This window comes from Rana temporaria, chromosome 1 (genome assembly GCF_905171775.1).
Source record: "Rana temporaria chromosome 1, aRanTem1.1, whole genome shotgun sequence".
Lineage (NCBI taxonomy): Eukaryota > Metazoa > Chordata > Amphibia > Anura > Ranidae > Rana > Rana temporaria.
In genome coordinates, this window is record NC_053489.1 from 647,912,326 (window position 1) to 647,933,545 (window position 21,220).

Sequence of the window (21,220 nt, forward strand, 5' to 3'; positions counted from 1 at the left end):
CGAGAGGTTTAGGATTTTCGTTAGGGGTCCTAACATATCTAGGATACGATCCTGGATCGATTTGAACGATCGTTCAATGCCCTTTTTGGCTTGTTTGCCAGCTTTGGTTAGATATTTCAAAAGCACTGGATCGATCTCTGGGGTAATAGCCACTTTCTTTGGAATAACGGGTCTCGGGCATTCTGCCCTTAGTTTATTCCTATTGACCCTATCCAGACCCTTCCGAGTCCAGTGTTCTACATACTGGGCTACCTGAGGAAGAGGTGTCCAGTCCCCCGATCTGGGGTGAGAAATGCCCTCTGGATTGAAAAAGGGTTCGCCTAGCGAGTCTAGAATTGTCTCAGATGGTAAATCTGAGTTAGCCCCAAGGTCCGTGAATTCTTGCCCAGAGTCTTCCATATCGGATTCATAATCTTCTGATGCGGCGATCAGAGATCCCTCAGAGGCATTATCATCTGAGTCCTCGTTAAAAGAGTCCGGTTTGGACCGGTGGGAAGACTTAAACTTTTTCTTTGAAGACTCCTTAACTAGTAAGGGTCGTTCACCCTCTGGGTGATTGGGGCGGCAGGCCGTGGGGGGTCCTGCGTCAAGCACAAATTGTACTTCCCCTGCCGGGGAGTCAGAACAAGCGGTCAAATTTTTACGCTTGTAAAGGGCCTTGCCCTTTTTTACTACTTCCTGATGAGTAGTAGACGGGTTGGGATGAGAGGCTAGGGCTGCTTGAATAGAGCAGTTGATAAGGTCCTGTATTTGAGCAGCAGTTAAAAGCTGCGGGACCTCAGGGGTTAAACCTGTAGAGGTATTAACAGTCATGCTAATATCATCCGTCATGGTGAAATATTATATTAATGTAAGCACAGGTTACAATAAATGAGGGCTTAAAACTGAGATATCTCTGCAGAAGCACAGTTTACAATTAGTGAGGGTTAAACCTTCCTGCAGAGTTTCACTAATAGAGTAATCAATAAAAGGGGTGTCAGCAAAATCTAATATTATAAAATGTCTAGTGATAGCAGACCACTCCTCGAGTGCTCCGCTGTGAGAGAAAGTAGGGAATAAAACTATATAGCAGCGTTACCGCTCTCCTCACCGCCCAGCAGCAGACTGGCGTGCGGTGAGGAAGCGGTGAATACAAACTACAGCGCCGCCCGAGATCTCGCGAGATCTCGGCTGCGGGCTGTGATTGGTTAGACAGCGCTGAGGAGAGAGCGCGCGCTTGACGTCGCCCCCCCTTCCTCTGCCCACAGCCCGGGAAAGTCGGCTAGTGACAGGGAAGAAGAGGGGGGGCCGAGGAGGACAATGGAGGACAGAGCCTGCCTTTGACCAGGAGGGAGAATACCGCAGAGGCAGCGGTTAGCAGAAACATGACGCCCTATAAGCAAGGGCAGGAATAACAGTAAAACACAAAATTCTATATGCTGGTAAAACTTTCAATTAATACAATAGAAAATTAATAACATATATAAAATAACAGTAAAATTGAAAGTAAACACTCGATAACAAATGCACATGGAGTGCTCTATGTAAAAGCTGCTAATAACACATATATATAATAAATCCTAAATATCCAATAAATATCAGATAAATATCATAAAAAATATCAAGGTAATATACTTATCTCTGCCATGAGCAGAAAGAAAGAGGAGGATTTACAGTGGGGCAGTCCTAATTATAGGCTCGGACCCCTAAGGGGGGGGGCTAGATGGACGCTGGGACTGATGGGAAACGTAGTTTTTTCAGTTCATTTAAATGTAAAAATGTTTTCTGCTATGAGCATTAAAATGGAAAGATTAATGCAAGATATGAGCCTCCTGTCTGATATATAATTAGGAGTTCTGAGTCTCGATCATTAGTATGGGGCCCGGGGCTTTCCGTGAGACCCCGGTCTCTGTGCTGGGAGCACGTTGTACAGCGTGCTCCAAGCACAAATGGAGATATGCAAATATGCAGCCCCACGAAAAACAGTCTAGTCCAGTGGGGCCGCATATTTGTGTTAGGTTGACGTGAAGGGGTTAACCTAACATGGTGGCCATAGGGGGTGGTACTCATTACTTGCTTCATAGCTGTCAAAAATTCATAACATAGGTCTGGTTCATTGGCTGGCAAAAATGATTGATTCAAGTGAGTGAGGCTTCTCTGCAACGAGTCTACATCTATATATTAATATTTATATACCATTCCTTTGAAAAAGTATTCATACCCCTTGGAATTTTCCACATTTTGTTACAACCAAAAACGTAAATGTATTTTATTGGGATTTTATGTAATAGACCAACACAAAGTGGCACATAATTGTGAAGTGAAATGAAAATGATAAATGGTTTTTAAAATGTTTTACAAATAAATATGTGAAAAGTGTGACGTGCATTTGTATTCAGCCCCCCTGAGTCAATACTTTCTCTGCAATTACAGCAGCAAGTCCCTTTGGGGATGTCTCTTCCAGCTTTGCACATCTAGAAAGTGACATTTTTGCCCAATTCTTCTTTGCAAAATATCTCAAGCTCTGTCAGATTGGATGGAGAGCGTCTGAACAGCAATTTTCAAGTCTTGTCACAGATTCTCAATTGGATTTAGGTCTGGACTTTGACTGAGCAATTCTAAAGCCTCGTACACACGACCGAGGAACTCGACGGGCGAAACACATTGTTTTCCTCGTCGAGTTCCTTGTTAGGCTGTCGAGGAACTCGACAAGGCAAGTTTCTCCATTCCCGTCGAGGAAATAGAGAACTTGCTCTCTTTTTGGCTCGTTGAGTTTCTCGACAGTTTCCTCGTCGAAAAATGTACACACGACCGGTTTCCTCGGCAAAAAAATATCTCCCAGCAAGTTTCTTGACGTTTTTTGCCGAGAAACTTGGTCGTGTGTACGAGGCTTAACACATGAACATGCTTTGATCTAAACCATTTCATTGTATCTCTGGCTGTATGTTTAGGGTTGTTGCCCTTCTGGAAGGTGAACCTCTGCCCCAGTCTCAAGTCTTTTGCAGACTAACAGGTTTTCTTCTAAGATTGTCCTGTATTTGGCTCCATCCATCTTTCCAACTCTTCTCAACTCTGACCAGCTTCCCTGTCCCTGCTGAAGAATAGAATCCCCACAATATGATGATGCCACCACCATATTTCACAGTGGGGATGGTGTTTTTAGGGCGATGTGCCGTTTTAGTTTTCCACCACACATAGCATTTTGCTTTTGGGCCAAAACTTTAAATATCGGTTTCATCTGACCAGAACACCTTCTTCCACATGTTTGCTGTGTCCCCCACATGGCTTCTCGCAAACTGCAAATAGGACATCTTATGACTTTCTTTCAACAATGGCTTTCTTCTTGCTACTCTTCTATAAAGGGCAGATTTGTGGCGTGTGCGACTAATAGTTGTCCTGTGGACAGACTCTACCACCTGAGCTGTAGATCTCTGTAGCTCCTCCAGAGTTACCATGGGCCTCTTGGCTGCTTCTCTGATTAATGCTCTTCTTGCCCGGCCTGTCAGTTTAGGTGGACTGCAATGTCTTAGTAGCTTTGCAGTTGTGCTATACTCTTTCCATTTTCGGATGATGGTTTGAACAGTGCTACGTGAGACGTTCAAAGCTTGGGATATTTTTTTTTTAAAACCTAACCCTGCTTTAAACTTCTCCACAACTTTATCCCTGACCTGTCTGGTGTGTTCCTTGGCCTTCATGATGCTGTTTGTTCACTAAGGTTCTCTAACAAAACTCCGAGGGCTTCACAGAACAGCTTTATTTATTCTGAGATTAAATTACACAAAGGTGGACTTTATTGATTAGGTGACTTCTGAAGGCAATTGTTTCCACTAGATTTTAGTTAGGGGTATCGGAGTAAAGGGGGCTGAATACAAATGTACGCCACACTTTTCAGATATTTATTTGTAAAAAAAATAAAAAACATTTATCATTTTTCTTTCACTTCACAATTATGGGCCACTTTGTGTTGGTCTATCACGTAAAATCCCAATAAAGTACATTTAAGTTTTTGGTTGCAACATGACAAAATATGGAAAATGTCAAGGGGTATGAATACTTTATCAAGGAACTGTATGTGTGTATGTATGTATGTATGTATGTATGTATATATATAGCCGCCATCAGGAATTATGTGGCCCCTTACACAGCTTCAGGCAGGTGCCCCCTGGAGCAGAGAACCGGGGGGGGGGGGGGGGGGTTGCCACGAATTGAGAAGTATATAAAATGTATATAAAAAAGGGGGGTTGCCATCCGGGACCTCTGGGCCCTTTGATAAAAAAAAAAATATCTAAAAAAAAAAAAAATATCTAAAAAAATATAAAAAAAAAAAAATAATATCTAAAAAACAAAAACAAACATTTATATATATATATATATATATATATATATATATATATATATATATATATATATATATATATAAAAAAGGGGGGATGCCACCCAGGGCCCTGGAGACCTCTGGGCCCTTTAATACAAAATAAACAAAAAATAAATATATATATACAAAAATAAACATTTATAAAAAAATTTAAAAAAGGGGGTTTGCCACATGGGGCCCTGGGGACATAAGAAATAAAAAAAATATATATATAAAAAAGGGGGGTTGTCATCCGGGGCCCTGGGGGCCTTCGGGCCCCTGGGGACCTCCGGACCTCTTAAAAAAAAAAAAAATTGGCCCTTTAATCAAAAATAAAATAAAAATATATAATTTTTTTATAAAAAATAAATTAAAAATAAATTAAAAAAAGGGGAGTTGCCATCCGGGGGCCCTGTGGGCCTCCGGGCTCCTGGGGACCTCCGGACCCCTAAAAAAAAAACAAAAAAAAAAACAATTTTCTTTTTTTTTTTTTAAAGGGGGTTGCCATCCGGGCCCCTGGGGACCTCTGGGCCCCTTACAGGTGTACTGCCTGTACCCCCCTGGTGGCGGCCCTGTATATATATATATATATATATATATATATATATATATATATATATATATATATAAATAAGAGAGAGAGAGAGATGCATATTTTGTTTACTGACATTACTTCTTGCCGTTTCATATATTTGGTTCTGTTCAGGCTACACTTTTCATTCTTATGGTTGACTAACTTATGAATACATATATAGATTTTTCTAACCTTGAGTTCCCCTCTTCTAGATATCACATTTAGTATAGGTTGGGAGCTGCACATATATTAAAATCCCCTTTACATAACAGCATTACAATAAAATGAATGCTTAGCATGCTTTAGCATTGCCGGAGGAAATTTTCCAGATAGGAATGAAATTTTCCATGAATCAGAAAAATGATGCATTGATGAAACCAATAATAGTTATATATCAAATCTTATAACATATCTCTGTACCTAATCCAGTCATATATAAATATAATTTGTGCACACATATAAGTGTAACCTCTATGCACAGATATAAACCTACAGTATGTATATACCTCTACCATTCCAACACACTAACAAAAAATCTGCCCCCCTCCCCCCACATTGCCTGTCCCCCTTCAGTCAAAATGTCTCTCTTCTGCAGCCACCACCACCAACAAGCCAGAAATCCTTCACTTATTCTATCCAGGGATTTTTTTTTGCGGGAACGTGGGGGAACGCAGTTCCGGCACCTCCAGTACTGAATGTACTCTATGTAATGGGGGTGCTGGGGTGTGCTGGAGGGCCTATTGCTGCTTGCTTCTGGGGGGGGGTCTATTGTTGCTGGAGGGAATCGTTTGCATGGCGGTTAATTGTTGCTGGGGAGGTCTATTCTTCCTAGTTTGCTGGGTGGGGGGAATTCTTATGTTGCTGGGGGGTCAATTGTTGCTGGGAGGGATCTGCTGTTGGAGGGGTCTATGGATGCTGGCTGCTGAGAGATATGTTGTTGCTGCTCAAGGTCTATTGTTGCTGTTTTTTTTGCAGGGGTCCATTTTTGCTGGGGGAAATCTATTGTTGCTGGGGGGGGGGGGGTCTATTGCTGGGATTTATTTTACTGCTTTTCTTTTTATCATTATCAAATTCCATACAAATTACTTAGCACCACAAAATGGTACTTGGTTCTGTATTCTCTAAAAGGGGCGGTAATGAGAGGTGGGTGGAGGGGGGGGTCAATAAACGTTGCGGGGTAGTGGGTGGAGACAAGAATTGACTTTTCCATTCACACTGGATTTTCAAGCAATTCATTTTATTATTATTATTATTTTACAGGATTTATATAGTGCCAATAGTTTGGACCTTTTTCAATCAAAATACAGTTTAATACAGAAGGGCCCTACCCGTGGAGCTTACAATCTAAAGGTAGGGGGAGGTGGTACAAAAGATAATAGCTGCGGAGATGGTCTGATGGAGATGGCCAGAGTATAGTTCTTAGGTGGAGGTGGGGTAGGCTTCCCTGAATAAGTGAGTTTTCAGGGATTGTCTAAAACAGGGGTTGTCAAACTGTGGCCCAAGGGCCAGATACGGCCCTTTGCTAGCCTTTATATGGCCCTTGGGGCACTACTTCTCCCACTGATATGAGGCACTATTCCTCCCACTAACACCAACAATGGGGCACTATTTCTTCCATCGATACCAATGACGGATACTATTCCTCCTCCTTATAGGGGCAATACTCCTCCTCTTTGACCACCAACCCTAAGGGCATATTTACTCTCATTTTCTGCCCCTGCTGGCCACACTCTCCAGCCCTCCTAAAGTCTGAAAGACAATAAACTGGCCATATGTTTGAAAAGTTTGGAGACCCCTAGTTTAAAGGCTGACATGATAGGGGCTGACCGGACATACTGGGACAGGGAGCTCCAGAGGATGGGAGAGGCTCTGGAGAAGTCCTGCAGGCAAGCATGGGAGGAGGTACCAAGAGATCTAGAGAGCAGGAGGTCTTGGTAGGAGCGTAGAGAATGATTTGGGCAATATCTGCAGATGAGGTTGGTGATATAGCCAGGCGCGCTGTTGTGGATGGCCTTGTATTCTGGTTAGTATTTTGAATTTCATACGATAGGGGTAGGTGGTTTGCATACATATATGAGCATTCTATAAGTGTATCTCAAGCTAATTATGTGTGTAGCCTGTACCAGTTCACACTAGAACACAGTACGGGAAGGACGTGTTCTGTGCACCATGTTCAGAACGTGGACTTTAATGGAAAGGCTGCAACCGTGCCAATTGAACACTTTGTCAGACATATTTCAGGCATCTTTAAGCCTGCAAGAACTGGTCTCCTCCCCCTAATGTGCTAAAACAAAAATTCCTGAAGCTTGAGGGTCCGTTTACACCAGCATCACACAGAAACGTGGGATGGAATCCCTTCTCCCCCCCCCCCCCCCCCTCCTTCAGCCTCCTAGGACTTCACATGTCCCAGAAGGCTGCAGAACCATTCACAAAGCACCATGCAAGGTCGCACATCCACGTGGGGAGTCAGCTGTGGTTCCTCACTTTGCGGCCTCTGTATCCAAGACAGTGGTGCCAGGGACCCACAGGGGTAAGAAGAACCAGCTGAGGAAAGACAGCACTGAATCAACAGGCACTTGATTTTTAAATGTCAGCAGCTACAGTATTTGTAGCTGCTGACTTTAAAAAAAAAAACAGAGATCAATTGAAAAAGGAAACTATTAATATTTTAACCACTTACTTACTGGGCACATATACCCCCTTCCTGCCCAGGCGAAATTTCAGCTTTCAGCACTGCGTCGCTTTAAATTAAAATTGCGCGGTTGTGCAAAAGTGCCTCCCAAACAAAATTGATGTCCTTTTTTTTCCCACAAATAGTGCTTTCTTTTGGTGGTATTTGATCACCTCTGCGGTTTTTATTTTTTGCGCTATAAACAAAAAAAAGAGAGACAATTTTGAAAAAAAAACACAATATTTTTTACTTTGTGTTATAATAAGTATCACATTTTAAAAATATATATATATATTTTTTTCTCAGTTTAGGCCAATATGTATTCTACATATTTTTGGTAAAAAAAAAAAAAAAAAAATCGCAATAAGCGTATAGTGATTGGTTTGCGAAAAAATTTAAGTGGCTACAAAATAGGGGATAGAATTCACATCTGGTACTTTTGACACATTTTTGGGACCATTCACATTAATACAGCGAACAGCGCTATAGAAACGCACTAATTACTGTATACATGTGACTGGCAGGGAAGGGGTTAACACTAGGGGGCGAGGAAGGGGTTAAATGTGGATCCTGGGAGTGATTCTTACTGTGGGGGGAGGGGACTGACTGGGGGAGGTGACCGATGGAGGACCCGAGGCCGTAAAAAGACAGCCTCCCGGATTTATAGAGCCACCTTGAGGCCGTCTTTTTACATACGCCCGGGTCTGAAGTAGTTAAAGTACGTATGGCCACCATTAGGAAGATCGTACAGAGATTGTACAATCCGATTGCAGCATGTGTGCCCAGCTACTTCCTAAATGCAATATTGTCAAGTTAGGCTGGTGTGCAACTTTAATGAGCCACAAATGGGAAAAAGCAAGTCTTAGTAAAGCCTATAATAAAATGGTAATGAGATGTTGGCTTTTCTTTATCTGAAAGAACCTGGGCATCTTCCGTCTCTGCTTATTTTCCTGTTACACCCCTCTCATTATTTTGCACATAATACCTCGGATGCTCTTTGGATATATGCACTCCGACAAGAGTCATGAAATGTTTCTTCTTTGCAAAATTGTGTAATCAGGTTACATAATGCGACATATTTCACGCTTATCTTTTTGTATTGGCAGACATTACGCTTATATTGTAACTATCCATCTTTCCTCTCCTCTTTAATAGACAAACAAACAAAACACTGCGCAGATATAGGAATCTGACTTCGACATATGGAGCCCATCCAGCTCGCCCATTTTAAGAGTCTTTTTACATTTTACGATGACATTATGCGGAGAGGAGTCGAAACTGTATTTTTCTTGCTGTCAGGTTTCAGGAGCTCTTGCTGAAGTTGAATTGTGTTTTTTTGATATTTAGCATTTTTTTGATAAGACTACCCAACAGCGCACTGAGTTCTGAAGAGAATTAAAGCTGACCGTAGATGGGTAGAATGTTGAATTTAAACTCTTAGGAAAATAATGTTCTAAGAATGTTTGTCAATTTTTCTAATTATCAATGGGTTAATTCAACATTTGTTTTGACCGTAGTGGTGCGAAAATTCAAAGGAGCAAGATGGACAATTCTTCTTGAATTAATGAATTTCTAATAGAGTATGTGGTTTTTGTTTGATTAAAGTGACACTAAGGCCGCATACACACGATCGGTTAAACCGATGAGAACGGTCTGATGGACCGTTTTCATCGGTCCAAACCGATCGTGTGTGGGCGCCATCGGTTATTTATCCATCGGTTATTTATCCATCGGTTAAAAAAAAGCCAACTTGTTTTAAATTTAACCGATGGATTCCTAACCGATAGAAAAAAACAATTGTTAGTAGGCACGACCATCGGTTAAAAATCCACGCATTCTCAGAAGCAAGTCGACGCATGCTTGGAAGCATTGAACTTCATTTTTTTCAGCACGTCGTAGTGTTTTACATCGCCGAGTTTTGACACGATCGTTTTTTTAACCGATAGTGTGTAGGCACGACTGACCATCGGTCAGCTTCATCGGTTAACCGATGAAAACGGTCCATCAGGGCTTTAAGGTTCCTGTTTTTTTTTTTTAAATAACAAACATGTTATACATACCTCCACTGTGCATTTCATTTTACACAGAGTGGCCCCGATCCACCTGTTATGGGGTCCCACGGCTTCTCTCGCGGCTCCTTTCTGCAATAGCTAACCCCCTTTGAGACACGCTCTCCTGAGGGGGTTATCTTGCGGGTGCGCTCCTGTATCATACACTCAGCGTCCATAGACACCGAGTGTATGACTCTGCCCCGCCCCCGGCGTCTGCGTCATTGGATTTGATTGACAGCAGCGGGAGCCAATGGCTGCGCTGCTATCAATCTATCCAATCAAAGCCGCGACTCCAAGGAGAGAATGACGGTGGGGACGCGCCCACGGAATTTTGGGGCTCAGGTAAGTAAAGCGAGGAGGCTGGACACTGCAAGGTGTTTTTTCACCTTAATGCATACGATGCATTAAGGTGAAAAACACATAGGTTTACAACCCCTTTAAGTTCATTCTTTCCAAAACCAAATGTTAAAAGCAAACAAAATCTTTTGAACAACTTTCGAATGTTGGTACGGATTTTCCTAAATTACCTAAGAGTCTTTTTTGAAAACTCTATCAATCAATGGCCAACTTAACAAAAACAAAAAAAAATAAACCATGAAAAAAAATTGAATTTGCCCAAAAATTGTGCAGTCTTTTTGGTCAGGTTATTATTTTTTATTATGGCGGTAGCAAATTTGTAACAAAAAGTGGGACTTTGTAGGGTAGAATAATTCAAACTTCCTCAAGAGGAACATGGGAGATGGATATTTAAATAGCATCGCATTTAATTTTAAAATCATTAAAGGCATTCAAGGGTACTGTCATCCATAATGTTGCCAATAGGGAGATATTCCAAAGTGGGTTGGGAGTCAACCAGCTGAAAGTCCTTATAAAAATTGCCCCTACTAGGGTGAATCTTGTTGTCTATTGACTCCAAACATGTCTTTTCCATATCACTGTAATCTTTACAAAAAGGGGCATCCTCCATTAAACAGTTTCCAATGGGCATTTATGTAATTTACTGCCCAATCAAAAAAGAGTGTCCACCAGTTTCACTCCGTCACCCGAACAATCATTATTGCTAAAATTACACATCTGGGCACAGGTGTGTTTTCTGAAAAAAGTGGACCTGTTTGCAAAATCATAAGTTAGGCCCCTCTTCCTCAAGCCTCTTTGCTACACTGCTCTATGCCATGGTTGCACATGGGTACATTCAGGGAGCATAGTCACATCCAGCATGTTTTCATGGATGCAAACAATTGGTGTCCAGCTCAATCAAAATTGCTCATCAAACCACTTGTGTGAGAGGTTACATGCAATCAGCACCAGTACCAGCCATTCATGTTTGACCAAAAACATCTGTGCCCCTCAGATCTCAGAGCAGCCATACTGCCACAGAACCCTGGGGTTCCTCCAGAATTTGTTGAGGGTTTCCTTAGCTGTGACTGATTGACTTCCCATTTGATGGCGCTTGCATAGTTCCAGGCCCAATACCACAAGGCATGAGTCAGTGGCATGGCACCAATGATCTCTTCAGCCATCTGTAAGGGTGCCATTCTGACCAGCACCATCAGGGGGGCTTTTATTGGTTTTAAAATGGGTTCCCCAAGACCTAAAAAATGTCCCTCAAGTGTAAAAATGTTGAGGAAGCATACCTTAGACTTGGAGGGATTTCAACTCACTTCTTGTTTCAACTATGGGACAGAAAAATCTCCCCAAAAACAAACAAAACTTAGAAAGGTTATAACTCTCTATTACTTTTTCCAAAAAAGTTTTACTTTAAGTTCTGTTTTAGGACTGGCAGAGCAATTTTAGACATCCAAACATGTTGAGGAAGCATACCTTAGACTTTGGAGGGATTTCCACTTGCTTTCTTTTTCAAATGTAGGACAGAACAATCTCCCCAAAGGGACACAAAAAAAAAAACATAGAAAAGTTATAACTCTCTATTACTCGATCCAAAAAAGTTTTACTTTAAGTTCTATTTTAGGACTGGCAGAGCAATTTTAAATAATATATCATTTTAATCCTTAAAATGTATTTTTAATTTAAAATTTTACTTTAAGTAGAGAATTATTTTACCATATGACATCCAAAGTGGACAAATGGCTACTATTCATTTTTCTTTTTTTAATTAAAATATGTTCTCAAGGCAACCGTCTGTGCTTCCTAAATAAACACATTACAGGAACACAATGTAATTTCTTGTACCGCGGTGCGATTTTAATTTTCTAGATTTTGTAATCATGAGACATTGCACTGGAACTGATCCTAACATAGACTTTACTGTTCTAGGCATGACGGAGAGAGATGGAGACAGCCCATTAAACGGGTAATAGAAACCCCTTTGTAGCCATGAGGCTATATTCCTCCGTCACCGAAAGATTGTGTTTTTGTGCCTGTTTGAGCACGTCACATTGTTTTACAACTCCGACTTTTATATGTAGATTTCCCTACTTTTCTTTCAGCGTATTTGTCTCAATAAACATGTATTTGTTTGTGGCTCAGATATAGGACCTGACATAGCATCCCTCTTTTCCCGGAGTGTATAAATAGCATTTCTGCAGCGCGATCTGTGTCAGCGCTCTACTTAATATGGAAATTTCAACCATTGCGTGTCATCGCTTTGATGTGCCTGTTATTCTGCCCACTGCTTTCTTTATTGACACTTAATTTATCTTATTCTTTTAACTTCCAGCACCATCAAAATAAGCCATAAAACATTGGAATTAAAAAGTGGTTTTTGAAGGCCCTTTGCTAGAATTTACTGAAGGCGCCAGATAAGAGTTGGTAATCTTAGCTAATTAGTACGTGTTTTATTTGACAGACTGAATAAAACAAAAATAATGACCGATGATTATAAATTGTGCACATCTCTTTTTATAAGATATGTGGATGTAAACTAGTGGACCTGTAATTATGCCCAACTCCAGCGAAACAATTTTTGGGGTATTGGATAGACTTCAGAAATACTTCTGACATTTTTTTTTATTTTTTTATTTTCATTACAGAAGATAAACAGAATATAATATCAGCACAACATAACAAAACATGAAACATCATAAAGGGGTGGGATGTGTAACAAAGTATCAGCAACAAGGCCCTAAGGCCTCGTACACATGACCGAACATGTCCGCTGAAACTGGTCTGCGGACCAGTTTCCGCGGACATGTTCGGTCTTCTGTACGGCCGACCGGACCGTTTTCCAGCGGACATTTGTCCAGTTGACCATTTTCCGGTGGACAAAAATTTCTTAGCATGCTAAGAAACTTGTCCGCTGGAACGATGTCCGCCGGACATGTCCGATGGTCAGTATGACCGATCGGACATGTCCGCTGGCCCGAGAACCCGCGCATGACGTCGAAGTGATTCGACGCATGCGTGGAAGCATTTAACTTCCGGGTTCGTGCAAGTCGCCGCGTCATCGTCGCCGCCACGTCACCGCGTATTCTGTCCGCGCGGATTTTGGTTTGATGGTGTGTACAACCATCAGACCAAAATCTCCGAGCGGACATGTCCGATGAAAACGGTCCGCGGACCGTTTTCATCGGACAGATCCGGTCGTGTGTACAAGGCCTTACAGGTCTTTCGAGGTGCCAATGTGGGCTTAATGAGAGAAAGTTCAGTCAATACCCCTGGCTGTCGGTATTAAGCAATCGACCTATGGAATAATGGGACAGTTCGAGGGGGTCATACCTGACCCGGGCACCCCTAATGGGAATATCATGTGCCCAGGCAAGGCCTCCCCCTCGCTATCGCTATCATACTTCTGACATTTGTTATTGCTCTTTACCCTGTTAGGGAGATTTCACACGAAACAATGGGGCATATTTTCTCTCACTGATACCAACGATAAGGCACTATTCTTCCCATTGACAATAATGATGGAGCACTATTCTTCCCACTGAAACCAAGGCTAGAGCACTATACCTCCCATTGATACCAAAGATGGAGCACTGTTCCTCCCACTGACACAAATGATGAGGCACTATTCCTCTTACTGACACCAATGATGAAGCACTATTCCTTCCAGTGATACCAATGATGGGGCACTGTTCTTCCTACTGATACCAACAATGGGGCACTATTCCTCTCACTGACACACAACAAAAATAGAGCATTCGTCCTCCCACTGATACCAATTTCCTGCCTCTGTGACAACAGAACAAGAAATTAGGGACAATGTTTTCATTAGAATGGGAAGTCACAGGCAGTGATAAGTGGTGTTCTAGCCCTTTCCCATTTTACTGATAACATGTGTTTTGTTGTAATCTGTTTCTCCACTGGAGAGATTTCCCATCACTATCTAATCCAACTGGAAGAGAGTGAAATTCTAATTAGTGGGCTCATAGACTTCAGTTAAAATCTGATAGTGGTTCTATGACTACCCAAAGAAAAAAAAATCCCAACCAGAAGAGAGTGAAATTCTAGTTAGTGAGCTCATAGACATCAGTTAACATCTGTGGTTCTAGCACTATCCTATTAGGGCCAAAAAAATAAGTTTGGTCTGAAGTATGAAGGCTTCAATGTGGCGTTTTAATGCAGGACTTCATTCAAAAGGGGAAGTTCTGCTTGTTTGCATCCTTCCCCTTTTCACAGCCCCAATTTTGAGGGGAAACGGGTACCTGTTTTTTACAGGTACCTGCTCTCACTTCCGTCTCAGATTGCCGTGGTGAACTGAGCCGGACATTTGCCCACTCTCCTTCTACCGCAGTCTTCTGAGACACATCACAGCTCCCAGAGAACTATGGGACCATTCACAAGGCACAGTGCAGATTGCACATGTGCAGTAGGAAGCCGCCTGTAATACCGCAAGGCTTCACTTCCTGTTTCCCTTACTTGGGATGCCCGCGCCTGCACCCAAAGCCATTTGAATAATCGGCTTGGGTGGGGAAATTGTTGGATCCCTGGACAGGTAAGTGTCCTTATAGTAAAAGTCAGCAGCTACAGTATCTGACTTCGATTTTTTTTTGGGGAGGAAGGAGTCTAGAATGCCTCTTTAAGTGCTTCTAAATGTCCAGTTGAGGTGCAGATAGGGTATGTTGGGTGTGTCTAGGAAAAGGAAGCACAAAGGGGTCTGAGGTGGAAGCAGATGTGTGAGACAAAGGAGGAAAGCAACAAATGGGATGTGGAAGGCTGAATCGTTCAAAAAGAATCAAACATAAGCAGAAGATTATGACCTATAGCCAAGCAGGCTCCTGTAGGCTACTTTTGTGGAGAATTGTGACCTGTAGGACCCCTCTTGCAAAAAGAAAACCCAACTTTACCAACATTTTAGATAATGTGGGTATTGGCATGCTATATGCTGTATATAGACATAGGCACAACAACCATTTTTTTTAATAATTATTATTATTATTATTATACTGTGATTAGTAATTCTGCTACTAGGTGGTAGTAATGTATAATGTATTGTTCTGTCTTGGAACTACATGGTCATTTCCCATTTATGTGTTTTGGTTGGTTTCCTATAAAACAACAAGAGGTTTAGTCGTCTGTCTAGCAACATCATGACTGGTTAAAAAACATAACTGCAGCTGCTTCCCAACAGTAAGGAAGAGTTAGGACTCCTATTAGCTTTTATTACAGTCTGGGTCTCCAATGGTGAGATTTTTTTCCCTGTTTATACTGGTGACCACACAGAACGTAAGAGCTGGTTCACACAGGGGCACCTCTTCAGGTGACTCAGCTGCCTGACAAGTCGCGCTCCACTCTATTCAATGGAACCATTCTAATAGGAGCAACTCAAGTCGCTCCGACTTAGAAAAAGGTTATTGTACGACTTTGGGGGCGACTCAGGGTGACTTGCATTGACTTCAATACAGAAGTCATTTTGCAAGTCGCCTCTGAAGTCGTCTTGAGACCGCTTTGCCGAGTCACCCCCAAAGTCGTGCCGCCCCTGTGTGAACCGGCTCTTAGGGAAATACACAAAAAACAAAAGCATCATTAAAGGAGAAGTGTGAGATTGTAGGAAACATTCATTCTCAAGTTCATGGCTGCAGAATCGCTGTGATGCTGCCTCTATGACCACTTCTGAGCTCCACCCTTCCAGTGCTCACTGAAGCACTGGACTGTGATGATTAAGGCCACTAGATAGAGCTGAAGTAATCATATTACACATATTATGATAATTATTCATAACAGCTGTGTATGACTAGTCTTAGACCCAGTACACACGACCGGATCGATCCACTGGGATTTATCTGCGGATCAGTTCCAGCAGATAGATCCGGTCGTGTGTACAGCCTAGAGGACATTTTCAGGCGGATAAAAATCCAGCCGATGGATTTTCAGCGGATAAAAATTTCTTAGCATGCTAAGATATCTATCCACTGGAATCCTGTCCACCGGATAAGTCTGTACAGACTCACCGGATAAGTCCGTCCGATCCCATCCCTCGCATGCGTCGTAATGATTCGACGCATGCGTGGAAGTATTTACCTTCCAGGGTCGCGCACGTCGCCGCGTCATCGTCGCGGCGACGGAGCGGCCACGTCACCGCGGATGTATTCCGCGGGGATTTTGATCTGATGGTGTGTACAGCCATCAGATCAAAATCCGCCAGAGGATTTATCCGCTGGAAACGGTCCGGCGGACCGTTTCCAGCGGAAATCCTCTCGTGTACACAAGCCTTAAGGTTTGCATCTTTTTATCTCATCTTGCATTTTATTTTTATTTTATTTTATTTATTTTTTTAGTCTCTGCTATGTCATATAATGACTAAATTAAATAAGACGTCACACAAATCACATTCATTTGAGGCTTTAATTTGGATGGAGAGTAGACAGGGCAGACTGGATTACCATCAAGACAAATCCAGTTTGTTTATAACACTCCGCGAGCCTCCGCTTGCTCCGTCTGAAACTTTTATCGTTTTGTTAAATTTACATGTTCTTCCATTCCCAGAAAAAGGCTTTGCTTAATTCCTGGTTTACTCTGCTGATGTGTGATATTAATAAAATGATACATTTCCTCCTGCTTTATGGCTTTTTTTAAAGTAATGCATCTGCATAAAAGCTAAACGCTGGCAATGGCTTTCAGAAAACAAGCTCAGCTCTTAGTAAAATGAATTCTGTAGCATTAAAACTCTCCGAGATATAGTCTTCTTATCCACAGCTCGCTTATGTGTAATGATTACAGATGATTTCTGCAAGCCGCTCACTTTATCTGCTCCCATGGTCCAATTCAACAAATTCTGTAGTTTTCTGCTCCATATTTGTTCTTTTTTTTCCTCTTTATTTTTAACAATTTAATTCAAATCAAAGTGGCATTATGGGTAAAATCAAATACATCTGTCACCAGCATTAACAATCATTTTATGACCCAACGTAACATAGGTAAACGTAGTCAGGGCTGAGAAAAGGGGTGGGTCGAAGGGACATCAACCCCAGGATCCAGATCAGTTGCTGGCAACCAGCTCTCCGCAGCTTCATGTCTGACAGCTAATTCAATCCAATAAATGTAAATATTACCCTAAGATTCACATTTTATTAAGAAGACATGGAAAGGATAGAGGGGGATAAGCAGTACCCCACCCAAAAACATACTTTTTGGCCTCACAGTTTCAGCAGCTGGTGGGATGGGGATGGGAAGAAAGAGGGCCAGATCCACAAACGTTTTTTCCGTAAGGCATTTTTCAGCGTATAGTTACCCCTGCTATATGAGGCGTATCCTATGTTAAGTATGGCCGTCGTTCCCGCGTCAAATTTTGAAAATGTTACGTTGTTTGCGTAAGTCGTTTTGCGAATAGGGCTTTGCGTAGAATGACGTCACCGTCGTAAACATTGGCTTGTTCCGGTTTAATTTCGAGCATGCGCACTGGGATACCCCCACGGACGGCGCATGCGCAGTTGAAAAAAAAACGTCATTTACGTCGGGTCAAGACGTATTTACATAAAACATGCCCCCATCACATCCATTTGAATTGCGCGCCCTTACGCCGCCAAAGTTACACTACGCCGCCGTAACTTACGGCGCAAATTCTTTGGGGATACAAAAAAAAGCTGTAAGTTACGGCGGCGTATTGTATCAGAGATACGCTACGCCCGACGGAGGAATGCGCCGCGCTACGTGGATCTGCCCCAGAATATCCAGGCTCAAACTTACCGACCAATCAGCAACCAACCAAATTCACCTGTCTAACTGTGTGCGTTAAAAACAGAGGTTTAGTTGCATGCATTTGCAAATGCATGGGTAAGCTGCAGGCCCCGTCAAGGTGCTCTGTATACTGCAGTCCTAACTATAACATTGCATTTTAAGTCTCCTCAGTAGGAGCACATGATTGCTGATGGATAGGTAAGGGGCAGGTGACTGGAGGTAGCCCAGCCCTCATTAAAGGGGCAGGAGCACACTGCACACTCAGCACATGGAAGCAAAGGTGCCAGTGTGCTGCCTGACCACAATGACATAAATACAACAAACAAAAGTCACTGCCCCTACCTATGACTGGTCTATACAATAAGGAGCACTGGAAAGGGCGCATATACATACAAAAACATAGAATATCCAGGCTCAAACTTACCGACCAATTAGAAACCAACCAAATTCACTTGTCTAACCATGTGTGTTAAAAACAGAGGTTTAGTTGCACGCATTTGCAAATGCATGGGTAAGCTGCAGGCCCCATCAAGGCGCTCTGTATACTGCAGTCCTAACTATAACATTGCATTTTAAGTCTCCTCAGTAGGAGCACATGACTGCTGATGGATAGATAAGGGGCATGTGACTGGAGGTAGCCCAGCCCTCATTAAAGGGGCAGGAGCACACTGCACTAAAGGCGGCCTCTCACGTGGAGATGGACTTGCCCAGTATACCACATTCTGCACCTATAGGCATCCTCATCAAAAAGGTATGGGGCGAGGTTCGGAAGGATTTGAGGTTAATGGGCCCACTACCCTTCACCCCGGTATGGCATGACCCTAGATACTCAGAGTTACAAGACCTACAGGGTTTTGCTTCCTGGAAAAAGAAGAGGATCTGGTTCTTTATGCAGTTGTATGATGGGGAGGTGTTAAAAACATATGAACAGTTGTGCCAGGGGCAGAAAATTACAGCTGGAATGTGTTAATGGCCAAGCACAAGACCCGAGAGATCATGGGGGTTGAAGAAATTACTTATGTTATTTTGTTATAAAAGGCTCTGTGTGCACGGGCAGCAACGACGAGGTTAGGGGGGGGGGGTCAAAAATAAAAAAGCTATAGTTACATGGTAGAGTGTTATTGTTTACATTATATGGACTCATGTTCTACTATGCTTTTTCTCTTGCACTATTTGGTAAGAACGGATGTATTGATTATAAGTATCATTTGAGCAATTATACAATAAAAAGACTTTGATTTAAAAAAAAAAAGAGAAGACATTAAAATTTCTTGTTTTTATTCTTCACAGTTGGACAGCGCCACTTCCCTGATTCAAGCAGCCAAGAATCTGATGAACGCCGTTGTGTTAACCGTAAAGGCTTCATATGTGGCTTCCACCAAATACCAGAAAGTTTATGGCACGGCGGCCGTGAACTCCCCCGTTGTCTCCTGGAAGATGAAAGCTCCAGAGAAGAAACCTCTAGTAAAAAGAGAAAAACCTGAAGAGTACCAAACCCGAGTACGACGAGGATCCCAAAAGAAGCATATTTCTCCTGTCCAGGCTCTTAGTGAATTTAAAGCAATGGATTCCTTCTAGAACTCTAGGCTTTACTAAATGGTTGTTATTTTTTTTTTTAAGAAGTCATTTTGTATGCTTACCTGCCGACTTGTATGCGTCTGGCATGATCTGAATCTTAGCACTGTCTATTTGCATGCTACCCAAGATTTTATTGGAGTTAAAATATGTTGCACAAAAAAAAGCAAATGAATATATTGACTGCTGATAAATTTCTAACTTGTATTTTGGCCCTAATCCCATCCTGAAGCTTTGAGACATTGACAGGAGTTAGCCAGTGGAGAATTAGTCCTGAGTTGCCGGCTACCAATGATTTCTAGGTGCTTAACTGCTTGACCAAAAATCACCCATTGTTGCATCTCACAAGGCCCCTGTCAACCCCTACTATGCTGCAAACTAAAAACAAGCATTTACATGGATTTACATATATAAACCCTGCCTGCTGGGTTTTTAAGGAAAGTGGAAAATAGATTTGAACCCATAAGGTTATTATGCTGGTATATGACGTGGAGGTAGGTGACCTGGTTCCCAGGCAGGTGGCTTCTACATTGTAGACGGATCTCCATGGCCTCCTTGACTTGTATTGTAATGTAACAAACATTTTAATTGAAGCACTATACTACTGCTTAGAGGTCCATGTATAACTATATTCCAATAAAAGTCAGGGAGACAATCTAAAGAGTAGCAATGTGTTTTGGGGGTCCAAAAATACACCCTTCATCTGGGCTTGGGATTAAAACAATGTAAATGGACTAAAAGTGGATCTTTAATGGTATTTCTTCCAGCGCGATTACCAGTTGCTGATAAGACCTGTTCTTAACTTCTAGTTCCTTTACATTGGTTTTAATATCAAACCCTGGAAAAGGGAGGTGTTTTTTTTTAACACATCAGATGATTCATGTAGCATTTACTTCCTAGAATCCATCTGCTCTTACCTCAGGAATGCAGGCAGGTGGGTGTGCTTACTTGAAAATGCCCCCCCATGCTTCCTCCGGATGAAAAAAAAACATTTCCTTGGATTTATGACATCAGCTTGGCCTAGGCCAGAAATCAAGAAGCAACTAAAGAAATGTACATTGAGAGAGTTTAGTTCCACTTTAACTCTTCCCCACTCAATACAAAAACTAAAAAAGAATGTAAAAAGAAATGTGAACAGCAAGCTTAAACATGTTGGCCCGGATTCAGAAAGGATTTACGACGGCGTATCTATACGCCTATTCAGAAAGGCATTTACGTTAGACTCTGTCCAAGATACGACTGACGTAAGTCTCTTACGCCGTCGTATCTTGGGGTGCATATTTATGCTGGACGCTAGGGGTGCTTCCGTATATTTCCGCGTTGAATATGCAAATGAGCTAGATACGCCGATTTACGAACGTACTTGCGCCCGGCGTATTAAAATACGCTGTTTACGTAAGGCGTGCGACCGGCGTAACTTTACCCCTCATAAAGCAGGGGTAAGTCATGTTAAGGTATGGACGTCGGAAACGTCAGAACAGCGTCGTATTTTACGTTGTTTGCGTAAGTCGTACGTGAATGGGGATGGGCGTAGGTTACGTTCACGTCGACTAAGCATTGAACCGGCGTAATTTACGGAGAAAATTCGACGTGATACTGAGCATGCGTCGTTCGTTAGGTGCGTCATTTACATGGTGTCACGATTCATTTCCATACAACACGCCCCCTACCAGCCTACTTTGAATTACACGGGCTTACGCCGGCCCATATACGCTACGCCGCCGTAACTTCGGGCGCAAGTTCTTTCTGAATACAGTACTCGCCTCTCAAAGTTACGGCGGCATAGCGTATATGAGATACGCTACGCCTGCATATAGTTACGCCATTCTATCTGAATCCGGGCCAATATTTGCAGAGCTTTCAGAGAGCTTTGTTTAAAACTTTAGTACTATTCAACTCCAGTTTGTAAATGCTGATCGCAGGTTCTAATGGGAGTGTTG

General features: G+C 42.3%; 1 protein-coding gene across 2 annotated transcripts in view; it reads left to right on the forward strand.

Moving 5' to 3' along the window:
• The window catches only part of CTNNA2 (catenin alpha 2), an 832,954-nt gene extending 812,676 nt beyond the window's left edge, over positions 1-20,278 (forward strand). For both annotated transcript variants that reach the window (XM_040335493.1, XM_040335494.1), the window contains one exon: positions 18,996-20,278. In XM_040335493.1, the coding sequence (XP_040191427.1) occupies positions 18,996-19,283 (288 nt within the window). In that variant the 3' untranslated portion in view covers positions 19,284-20,278. The remainder of the gene's footprint in view (positions 1-18,995) is intronic.
• Positions 20,279-21,220: the final 942 nt, after the last annotated feature.